The 12,561-nt window shown below is 39.0% G+C and overlaps 1 protein-coding gene across 8 annotated transcripts in view; it reads left to right on the forward strand.

Moving 5' to 3' along the window:
- ZMIZ1 (zinc finger MIZ-type containing 1) overlaps nt 1-11,239 on the forward strand; it is a 371,096-nt gene extending 359,857 nt beyond the window's left edge. For all 8 annotated transcript variants that reach the window (XM_042457113.1, XM_042457112.1, XM_042457114.1 and 5 more), the window contains 3 exons: nt 560-723; nt 3,147-3,395; nt 6,630-11,239. In XM_042457113.1, the coding sequence (XP_042313047.1) occupies nt 560-723; nt 3,147-3,395; nt 6,630-6,737 (521 nt within the window). In that variant the 3' untranslated portion in view covers nt 6,738-11,239. The remainder of the gene's footprint in view (nt 1-559; nt 724-3,146; nt 3,396-6,629) is intronic.
- Nucleotides 11,240-12,561: the final 1,322 nt, after the last annotated feature.

The following is a 12,561-nucleotide window of genomic DNA, read 5'->3' on the forward strand; positions in this document are numbered from 1 at the left end:
AGCAAATGTTTATATAATGAAAAGCCAAGGATACCGCTTATCTTATTTGAGCACTGCAGAGCTGTTTTTCCCCAGCAAGATAGTTGAATACTTAATTATTCAATCTTAAAGAAATTTCACAATCATTTAAGATCGTTTGTACTAAAACCTAAAATAGTATGGATGTGACACTACAGATGCCATCAACAAGTGGGGGCTCATAAAAGATGTATGAGAAGAAGGAAGAGGTCTTGTGGTCTGGTTCTTAAAGGAGATATACTAAATAAGTCATTAATGTGCAATTTTACCAACAGTTGAATGGACATTAAGCTTTTGTGGAAACTAACAGTACAGTAGCCTATGCCACCTGTTGCTAATACTTCTCCATTCATCTTAATGGATGCTCTGAGTTCATTTCTAGAAAGAGAAGTGTAAATGCATATGCTTCAAGCAACTGACACAGCAGTAACAGGAGCTCCCATTACTGTACTTTTCATCCAATGTAGTGTTTTATGTTTAGTAAATGTGTAAATTTTAAGCATCCTTTTGGAATAACGCTTCTTTTTCCTTTGCTATTTAGGTAGCAATTACCAAGGTCACAGCAATTTCGATTTCCCTCATGGGAATCCTGGTGGAACGTCTATGAATGACTTCATGCATGCGCCCCAGCTCTCACACCCTCCAGACATGCCCAGTGGCATGGCAGCTCTTGACAAACCCCTAAGTCATCCCATGCAAGACTCTGTAAGTCATTTATTTCTTTATGTACTATACTTATAGGGCCAATGAACAACCTGTATTTTCTGGGCAACTTAAACATCATCTGATACAATATTGAAAAATTACCAAAAAAAACCCTCATTAAAATGCACCATAACCCCTGACTTTTAGCCCTACTGGTTGGAGCTGGTGGGATTTAAAGCCTAAGAACATGTCAGGGGCCAGTGGTTTGCCTCACTGGTTTAGACAATGGGCCTGTTTTAGAGTAAAGCTCTAGACAGTTGCACCTACTATCTCAGTTTCCCCAGAATTGTATACTTCTGGGCTTCACTTCCAGGCAAATCTTGATTCCAGAGAGATGATACCAGACTCTTCAATTTCAAGCCCTAGCTGGGGAGGAAATGGTTGTTGTGAAACAGGAACCTGCTAGCAAGCCACTTTAGGGTGTAGGATAGGGTGAGTATTGACCTTTGTGGGCAAACATCAGGCTTCCACAGTAGTGCAGATTATTGATATGGCCCAGTGATATTTCACCAAACCCAAAGTGAAATCGAAACCAAGTCTTACTTGTAGAGTGTACTTTCATGAGAAGGAGACCAGAAACCACTGAACATGACTTTCTCTCCTTTGTCTGTGATAAAAACAGTAAAGGAAAGATGGGCATAAGTAGGGAGCACAGATCCTTTGCATACACCCTCACCTGCTGACTTCCCAAAGTGAGGGGGTTACATGATGGTAGACCTCTCCATTCTGTCTGTCACTTTCTCTATGCTAAGAAATGGGAGAAAGGACAGAAAAACACACATAGAGATGGAAGAACCTGAGAAACATGATTTTCTTTTTCCTTTTGCCTCATCACTCTGACCCTAATGCACTCACAAATAGAAAAGTCAAAAGGAAGAAGAGGGTACCAATATGAGGAGCATTTGAGGAGGCTACTGGGGATACAATGGCCAGCCCGCTTGTACAATTGCCTGCCACCATGTTGCAAGCAGGCTTTTAAAAGTCCTCTCAGGGTGGCTTTTTAAGACTCCCATGATTCAGAAGGGACAATGAGTTTTTGTGTGCATGAGTCTGTATATGTAAGTGAATAGGATCTGTTAGTCCTATGGGCATGGGGACATGCCAGGTGGCAGGGATTTGGGATACTGGCCTGCCCACTGCTACCATACAGCCAGTTGTGCTTGCCTCTTTGAACAAACTTTTTGATTGTTTCATTAATGGGAGGAGGTAAATGGGCCATTTAGCACTTCGTCTTGGAAAGCACTTAGGGCTCATTAGATAACAGTGAAGCTCTTTTGAAAGACAACTGCTGGACAGCCTGTCCTTAGGGAATGTGCTGGTTCACTTGTAAGTGTATTTAAAAGTTAGTAAATCTGCTGCTCTCTATGGCTTTTGCACGCTTTATATTTATTTGCATGGTGCTATTATGCTCAAGCATGAGTCCTGCTCTTTTTTATCAGTTGAATTTATTTCTTATTTATTTGTTCTGCTGGAATCCTTCGTTTCCATCAAGGAGCTCAAGGCAGTGTACATGATCCTCCTTCCCATTTTTGTCCTCACAAGATTCCTATGAAATAGAATAAACTGAGAGAGTGAGTCCAAAGTCCCCAATGAGCTTCATGGCCTAGTCAGGATTTGAATCCAGACCTCCCCAGTCCTACTCGAGTATTCTACTTGCTATACAACACCAGCTCTTTTTAAAGGACATGTTTTTTTCTATTTTGTCCCTCTTGCCAAAATCAGTTTTGAAGGCATGCTCTACTGTTCTACAAAAGGTTTTGTACTTTATTAAAATGGGACATGAAGTCTTTTTTTTATGGAAATGTGTGTCTATATTTCACTCAAGTAGCAATACCTGGAATAGGTTTTTTTATAATGAAAAATGTAAGAATACCATGTTACAGAGTTATTTTTCCAAAGCCTGTAACTAAATGGTCATAAATTGTTCTCTGATAGGCCTCTTTTCCCACCCCCCCAAAGAAAATGCAGTGAGCCACAGCAGAAGTGAATTGTTTGTCCACACAGAAGAAGTGTGCAGAAAGCTGTGCTCTTCTCAAATTATCAAGATTCATGTTATGAATGTTTCTAAACATGCCATACTTTTTAGACAGCTTATCACTTTGATGATAAGTTCAGCGCAAACAGAATCTGGATCTTCTACAAAGCTGAACTACCATCTTTAATTGCACCCCTTTTCTCTGCTGAAAAATATTGTCTTGTGAAATCCTGAAGACTCAGAGCCCAGCAGATCAGCTTCCTGCACATTCTTTTTCTCTGGTGGCGGATGACTGTTGAGGTCTATCATTTTGCAATACGGGTTTCACACATTATGACTGCTTATACAATAATTTGCAGTGAACAGGTTTAACTTGCCCCCTCCCCATCTTGGAGCTGTGTACCTTATCACCTCACTTTTCCTTTCCTGCTTCTTTCCTCCTCCGCAGATCCCTCATCCCGGCAGCACTGATCAGTCCCATAGTTCCATGCAGCAAGGTTTGCACGTACCTCATCCCAGCAGCCAGTCAGGGCAGCCATTACATCACAGCGGTCCTCCTACCCAGCAGTCCCGGCAGCCACCACAGGCCGCTTCTAGCAACCATCCACACAGTGACCTGGCCTTTAACCCTTCCTCAGCCTTAGAAGGTCAGGCTGGTGGCCAGGGAGCATCTGACATGCCGGAGCCTTCGCTGGATGTAAGTTTGCATCATTCTGTCATCTGCTTGCTTCAGGTTGTGCTTGGAGTTTCTGCAGGGATGAAAAAAAGTAGGGGAGCATGGAACAGCTTTCATAGATCATGCCTTCATTTTACACCTTGAATCACTAGGGGCTGACAAGGCAGACTCTGGCCTTGGTGAGAAAAAGTCTTTCCATTTTAAGTGGCTCCATTGGCTTGCAAGTAGTCCCTGACGGGAGTCTGGATATAGAGGAGAGATGGGGTTCAACAAGGCTACTTTTTTCTCATGAGAAATGAGCATTTTCATTCGATTATTATTAAGGGATAGATATACAACAGTATCAGTTTACCTGTTGCTTTACTTAGATTTCTTTTTTAAGGAGCGTAACAAAAGCTTTCCTTTTTTTAAAAAAAAGAGCTTTAAAATTTGAAGTAGGAAGAGTAAGGGAGGCTGAAGCAAGGGTTATGCAAGATTCATTTTTAAGAATGTTGATTTTTAGTAATATTGAAGAACATATTCAACACTTAGACTATGGAGAATTGCCTAGGCCTGAAGTGTGAGTGGGGTAGAATATAGCAATAGAGCTACATTCCACATGCATTTAAGTCTAAATCCATATCTGCTTGCTCTTCATTCTCTCTCTGACAGTCAAGTCCAGGTTCAGCATTGGAGGCAACAGGGATTCTGACCTCTTACACATTCTATTTACATGGCAGACAGGTTCAAAGGTGCTATATGAACAAATCCTTCTAATCTGTTGAAATGTAAAGGCCTTAACTGCCTGATTCTTGGAAATTTTCTTCTTTCCTGCAAGCCTGCATGTTGTTAAGGTGGAGTTTGTAGAGAAATGGGGGTGATAAGGTGGCTGCACAAGCAGAGTAATGTGACAAAAACATTCCACTATTTTTAAAAACTAACAGGAGTTAACTTGTGTTCAAAGCCAAGATTTTTTACAGATTTACCAGCTAACTATCACAGCTTATAAAGTATGTAATGAAGTAAGCACACAGGAGAGAACTATACATCTGAACCATAGGTTACATGAATTATTTATTTGGTACAGATGTGTTGTATCTTGATTTTCAAAAGAAACAGAGCCATGAGACAGCACTAATAGAAACAGAACTAATCAGTTATTAAAAGGATGAAGGTCTGAATGTCAGGAGAGTCTTCTTCAAAGCCAATATAATAAAATGTGGTTTCTCTTTGAATAGAAACACGTTAGTGATTTCTTCTGCCTTGCTAGTTATTTTTTTCTTACAGTGTTTGCTTCAGGAATGTGCAGCAGTGTAGGACCTAGGGACAAAAGTCATGCATTTGCCCTCCTAGAAAAAAGTTGCAACTTAGTTCACAAGAAAGCATTTATTTTATCAGTACCTCTGATAGCACAGGACAAACTAATCTATGGACAAGAATGGACATGTTTTACAAAATTAACACCTATGGGGGTGATGCTAAGTAAAACAGGTCTTGCAAGAGGCATTTGTATATTACTAAAAGTGTTCTTATCTAGTAATACGTTTTCCTGCAACTAATATACTCTGTGCTTATGTGTCCAAGTGAGGTTATTGACCACTTGAAAGAACCAATAAAATGAGCTATTGTACATTGTGGCATACAGTCATAGCTGCTGTAATCCTGCTTGAATAACACTCACTAAATGATATTTTCAAGCTTTTTCAAAACTTTAGCCAACCAAAGATGCAATAATATTTTCACCCAGCAAGTATATAACTTCCCCTCTATTCATGTATCTCAGGGATGCTTTAAGGATCTGTATAGGCAAATCTAAGCTTATGTGGATGCTGGATCCCATCATACCAGTCAGCTGTTGATTCCATCTTTTAGTTGTTAAAAGATTCGTAGATTGGGTCTTTTCAAAAACAGCAACCCAAGAGGTTTGCAGCAAACCCTGCCTGAATTTCAAACAAAGCTAAAGCGTTAGTCCTCTTTTCAACTGGTTGCTCCTTCCCACCACATGCACCATGAATTTGGAGGGTGGGATGTACGTAAATAGATTATTTATCTAGTTTGTCCTCATCTGTAGATAAATAATTTCCATAGTTTTCTCCCCATTGTAGGAGAAAGAGAATATTTCTGTGCACTTTCACTCAGTATTTCCACATCTTGACATGCTCCATTTTTGCATTAAAAAGTGTTTGGAAACAATGGCCTGTTATAGACTGCCAAAATAAAGCTGCTTCAGGTCTCTTTGGAAGTATGCTATTTAAATGATGAATGGGTCCTAAGAGTCCGGAGGGCGCTCCAAAGCCACACTCCATTCCTAAGAAAGGTTGTGGGGTTTGCCCACTAAAACCAACAATTTTTACAACTGCATATTTAGGTACAGAAACGTTCTAGCGTGTACAAATACCAGGTGAAAACTGCCACGACCTTACTTCTGCATTATAATTCCTGACCAGGTTTCCCAAGTATTGTTGTTGAGCGAGGAAATGAATAATATTGACTATTATTTCCATTTCAACTGTATTTCTTTATTGTACAAAATGCCAGAAGCAGTGCTAAAAACGGTTGAAAATAACCAGCAGCACTGTATTCAACTTTTAGGGAAATCCATATACAAAATCATGTCCATACTAACCTTCTTATACCTCTTCCTCTAAAATGGTATTTCAGTCATCCACTTGTGGAATTCTGTTTACCATAAAATGATGATGGCAATGGAAGGATGCCCATAGTATCATGATACTGCCATAACTCCTTTCCCATGCTTGGCACATTATATGAATGTGTTTCTGGCATAGCATAACCTAGAAAATGTAATGTCCAGTGTGTTGCAGGAAGGGCAAAGAATAAGCAGAAGCCCTGTATATTATATCTGGTTATTAAGCTGTGGCTTTCAGCCTGAAGGTACAGGACTGGATGGTTGAATGCTCTTCCATACAAAAGGTTTTCTTGCACTTGGAAATCTAGCATTCAGGTGTAAGATCTTAGTTGGTCGTTTTTCCATGGTGTGCTGCTTTTGTGTATATGAGTAAAGTTGCTATGTGTGGGGAGAAGGTGCTCAGAAAACCATTTTGGCATGGCATTTCCCAGTGCAGGAGACCACATGGAATGTCTTAATTATATGGAAAATTTCCATGCTCATAATCATGTATCAATGTATAAAGAACGTCCAGGTGTACTTTGAGAGCTGTATCCTCTTCCAAATCTCAGACTAAGCCTGTAATGCCAGCTTCTTCACCCTTCAGTGTTTATTAGCCTCACGTTTCCTCTATCTTTATTTTCCAGCTGCTTCCAGAACTCACAAATCCAGATGAGTTACTTTCATACCTGGATCCTCCTGACTTACCAAGCAATAGCAATGACGACCTTCTTTCTCTTTTTGAGAACAACTGAAGCCTTCAGCGTTTCGTTCCCCGCACCTCTCACTTGTTTGACACATTTGTAGCTTCACAGTGAGGAATCCCAAACCAACCTTTTTCACGAGGACAAACTCACAACTTGAGCGAATGGTGCACACTCCCGACTTTCTTCATCTCGGAACTGCTTGAGTCAAGCTTCATTCATTGTGGTGGAGAAAAGCAAGAGGACAATAAGATGGTGACCTCACAGACTGCCGCTCTGTAGTCGCAGGCCATTTGTGCAGCAGGGGAAGACCTCACTTGTAATTTTGCAGAGAGACAGAGAACAGGTTTTTGATGTGCATAGTGAGATGTATCCCAATAGAAACCTGTCACTCAACAAAGGAAGAAAGAAAGAAAAGGCAGCAGAACTACTCTAAATGACCAGTTTCAGAATGTCCTTCCAACTCGTGTTCTTCCATGGGTTTTCCCCCCTTTTGCTGTAGCGTCTGTTCCACTGTGTTCCTTCCCAAGTTGTGCAGGCCTTTGTACGTTTTTGTCAGACAGAACATGGACAAAACTTGGCAGCACATGCAGACTAGCCAAACAAACTCAGAACCATAACACGCATACCAAAAAGCACAAAAAATAAAGTTGTCATACGTTGGGGAAAACAAATACAAAATGCATCAAAAGGAGGCATCTGTTTGACAATGAATTCTCCATGGTAGAAGAGTCCTGCAGATATCCTGGCTGTGGCAAGCGTGGTTTTTCCCCCCCTAATGTGTTGTTTTTATTATTATTAATCTTGTGGGCATAATAACTCCTTCCTCTAACACAGACACTTGGATATCTTGTTTTCTTTTGTCCTGTTCTTTCCCTTGTTTTTCTTTTCTTAGAGGGACTTGATTTCAAATTACCAACTTTTAATAATATAGTAGCCAGACATTTTTTTTAAAAAAATGGGGGAGGGATATTTGCGTATGAAGTAGAGGAAGGAGACAAGCTATTAAATGTTTTAATCCAAAAGCTTTCAGTTTTTGTAATTTATGAAGAGTAAACCATTGCTCAGTTCCCAGCAGAAAAAAAATGTGGCAAAGGTGTGAAATAATACCTCTCACTTTGAGATGAAGGAATGGGAAGAGAGGAAACTGCTCACTCTTGCTTTCAATAGTTGACTTGAAAGAGGCAACTGCAGTGCTAGGGACACCTTACATCCCTTCATGTTTTGTTTGTTTGTTTGTTTCCAGATTGTGGTATGTGCTCAGTGTTTTCTTTTTCAGATTTGTATCATCTTGCTGCCAGGCCCTTCACCTTTCTTTTTAAGACTATATTTCCAAGTATAATGGGCGCGGGAAGAATAAGTCAGTTTGGTACAGTAGCGTTGCAAGATTCTTGTGCCACAATGCTTCCGTTGTATTTGTGCTTCTCATGTGGTTGCTTCCCTCCTGCATGAGCTTCCAGTTGCTTCTGGGCCCATTTCTGTGCTCTCCGTCGGTCTCTCTTTATAAATTATGTATAGTACCTGTGTGTTAAGACGTGCATGTGTGCCAACTCTGCCCTTGTGGGCCAACATTTCATAGTCTGCCTACTGTGTACAGATATTGCTTATTTTGTGAATAGAGAAACCTTGATTGCTTCCTTCCTCGTACAGAATCAAATCAAATATCTCCGTATTTGATTTCAGCAGTAGGCCTTCAGCTTTGTCCCAAATGAACTTTTTTGCTTGTTGGTTTCAGTGTGTAAACTTTGCCCACCTTGCCCTCTGTGAATGGCATGGCGTGTGCGTTCCATTCTGAATTTCCTCTCTTCACCAAAGTCATGCTTGTAAATTCTTGGAATATTTGTCCTAAGCATCTTCCACCACTGCTGTATATGCATCTTGAGATGTATATATGTATGTGTGTGTATACCGACACACACACATACACATATATATGCTAGTCCACAGCACCTTGCTGTAGATATTACGGGAAATGGCAGTTTTAGGTCCTCTGTTACTTTCCAGTAGGAGTGTTGAATTTGTAAAACATTTTATGTAGAGATATTCTTACATTTACATTTCCCCCCCCCAAAAAAAACCCTTTTTATTGCTGTTCTTTTTCTTATTTCAAAAAAAAAGTGCTGTTCATTATGCAAAATCAATTATTTTAAGAATTATTATTGTAAATATCTTTTGTGAATATTTTAGAATTATCTTTCATTACTATAATCAGCGTTTTCATCATCTGGTTATACATGTGTTTTTAAAATACATAGTCAAGGAACAGAAGTGGGTCTTTTTTCTCTTGCCCCCCCCCTTTTTTTTTCCTTTTCCTTTTTCTGTTTCATAAAGATTTCTTGGTCTAATGGAGCATTTCCTTTTGATAAATTTGCCCCATCACAAACAAGTTTAATACATCTGCTGCCATGCCCTAGGAACGGCAATTCCATCTATCCTTTTGATCTGTAGAATAAAGACACCACTTTTAAAGATCTTTCTTAGGTCTCTTTGAAAATGATGCTGTCCTATTATTCAGCAGAGAGAGGAAAGCATGCAAAAGATCTCTGCTATTGGAATCCTGGGTTACTATGTGGTGCCAGAATTGGGATGGGATACCACCATGACACTGAAAAGCTTCCTCCCCTAAGAAATGCAGTGGCAGATTGTTGATTTTGGTGTTGTTGTTTTGCAGTTTTTTGTGTGTGCTACAATAGCTTTCCCCTGTGTTTTTCTGCATCTGTTACATAACTATTAAAATCATTTGTATGGGCAGCTAAAAATAAGCACACTTTGTGTCGCCCCACTGCTCTTCGTTTTTAAATGCAGCCATGACACCAACTGCCCACTAAACCAAACACAGCACATGAGTCTTGCCCCACTTGGGGCTCATTGAAGTTCCTGGTTTTGACATCTGCCAAAAGGGGAAATTTCAGTCACCTGGGAGGCTGCAATAAATGGCTGGTGACTTGATGGCCTATACATTGTTTTGGGCCTGAGTTAAGCCATATACTTTGTTTTTGTCTGTTCAGATTGTATTGATTTTTTTGGATTGCTCATCCATTACTGAATAAGAGCCTAACTGAGCTAAATGCTTGAACAGGGGAATTCTCACTCCTTCTGTTTCACTGAAAACAGAATGATTAGAAGCAGATATATTAATGATTACTTATTGCTAATGGCAATCTAAATGCATCATTATAAGTAGCTGTTCAGAAGATATAAGAGGAATGAAATTCTGAGGCTAGGAATGTGTTTTATATCAGGTTTTCCCCTGTTTAGAGAGGCATTTCTTGTAGCAGCAACAAATCAATATGCATGTCTGACAGCTATAGATCTTCTGTATACTGTCTGCAGAAAGAGGGTACAGGTTGACCAAAATACAAGGGCTATCTTAGCTGGGCTTGTGAACAGACGAAAGTAGCTGCTAAGATCCTGCCATGCACTTGCATCACATTTTATTAAAGGGCAAATTTAGCATATGGGCATCTTTTGTAAAGCCAGCCCAGAATCCTCCCTATACACAAAACATGCAACGATTATTCATCAGCATATTATAAAATTACCAGGATTGTCTTAGAATAGGGGGGAAAGTTGATTTTTAATCTGTGCACTGCCAAAACCTATGAAATAATGTGCAGCACAATCCTATGCATGACTACTAAAAGGAAGTCCTGTTAAATTCAGTGGGGCTTTCTCCCAGGTAACTGTATGGGATTGCAGCCTTAAGGAATTAACTTTGTGTCTGGGGAGGAGGGGGGGAATTGCATCCCCACAGTATTTTTATTCATTATTATTTCCTGTTTCAGGGGCATTTGGGTTGTTGTTTTTGTTGTTTTAGCAGTTTCCCTATAGATACCCACCTGGAAAAGCACCCACAGAGATTTATAGTTCTACTGCCAAGACATTACTATTATTGTTATTATAGGATGATGAAAACACACTAATGTCTGCAGTGGAGACTCCAGGGACATCTGTACATATGTAAATGGAAAATAGAGACACGTTCACAGAAATGCATTCATTTTCCTTGGAATGTGCATTGTTTTTATTTCGCAGGGGGGAAATAAAGCTTGGAGATCCATCCTATGTGGGAAATGAATCCTGTTTGTTAGGCGTTTGTGCAGTCTCCACATTTGTTTCACTTCTTGTAATATACTCTGGATCCTTTGTGAAAATAATTTCTGTTGCTTTTTTTGTTTTGTTTTGTTTTACCTTCATGTAATAATTAGCTTAAGTGTATTAGTCTTATCACCTGTGTATTTTTAGGGTGCTAAAATAATGAAGAAAATAAGGGGGTTAAATAATAAAAAAAAAAGATTGTAACCAAATTCATACTTTGTACAATTTTTTGATATTGTGATCAGAGAAGAATAAAAAAAGTACAATCTGAATTAACATGCAAAAATGGCCATTGTCTTTGTTTGTACATTGTATGTACAGTACAATGCAATCATTTCATACTTTAAAACTGGTCAGAAAAATAATTGTGATTTTTAGTCTTGCAAAACTGTATGTAGTTAGATGATGTGACAACCTAATATTTATCTAATAAATATGTATTCAAATGAAACCTGTATATTAGGTGTTCATGTGGTTATTTTGTATTTAAAAAAATCAGATTGACTATTGCTAGACATTTATATACTTTCTTGTAACACTGAAAGTACTCTCATTTTGCTCATGTTATTTTTTTTTTCCTAAATAAATTTGGAAAATTATGGATGGACTAATGGGCAACTATTTTGTAAATGTGATTTGTTATTACTGGTGTTATTCTATAAGCATTAGAATATCTTGGAATTCACTATATAATACATCCTGGAACCAAAGAGGACCGGTTTCTGACAGAGGTATACCTACTATGTGTTTATTGGTGTATTGATTTAGTAAGACCTTTAAAATGATGAAGGGTTTAGTATAGCAACCTTCCCAAACCTGTGCCCACCATATAATTTTGGTTACAATATCCATTAGCCTCAGGCAGCACTGCAAGTTATCATGGATAATAAGACATTGTGGTCCAATAAATTTGGAAGGCTCCAGGCTGGGTACAGTATTGAATTTTAGTTTTGAAAAGGTAAGCAGACTTGATGGGACAGAAAAGCAGTACTTGTTTATCTTCAAATGTTAAAAGTGTGGGCTAGCTGTTAACAATTATTGATGCACCCAATGTTATTCAAATTAAGACTTAACACTCTGTTATTTCTTGTTCAAACATGATTTAGGAGAATATTTATAGTGTCCCCTAAGAAGTGCTGGAGAAGGAGGAACCAAGATAAATCTGCAGTACTCTTCCATAAGTAACAGTAAAGAAACTTTCCCAGAAGGTCATGTGAAGCACATACACAGCCCTCTTTCACAATTTTCATAGGATGTGGAGTTATTCAACCATTGTGCTGTGGGTGAGATCAAGGCTTTGTCATCCTTTGCACAATAACTTGTACAGATGTAGGGTCCAACATGCACATGCTGTCACGTATTTACACTATCCAGGAAGTGTATAAGACCATAGCTATTATATTGACATAAAAACATTAATTCATGTCATCTGGCCGTGCATGGATATAGGTATAGAAAAGTTTATATAAACATATTAAATTCAGATATTAATTATTCCTTGATTGTGTGTCTTCAAATTGTTTCTGACTTACGGTGACCCTAAGGTGAACCTATCATGGGATTTTCTGGGGCTGAAAGGGTGTACCATATATACTAGTGTACAAATACCTCATGTATAAGTCAAGGGAAGGTTTCAGGGTCAAAATCATGGATTTTGATATGACACGTGGATAAGGTGAGGGTAAAAAAGTAGCTATAACAAAGGAGGAAACACCACTCTGGACCTCTTTCAACCTAACACCACTTCCCTGGTGCTGGAGGAGATGTTTTAACTTCA

The sequence above is a fragment of the Sceloporus undulatus genome, chromosome 3, assembly GCF_019175285.1.
Source record: "Sceloporus undulatus isolate JIND9_A2432 ecotype Alabama chromosome 3, SceUnd_v1.1, whole genome shotgun sequence".
NCBI lineage: Eukaryota > Metazoa > Chordata > Lepidosauria > Squamata > Phrynosomatidae > Sceloporus > Sceloporus undulatus.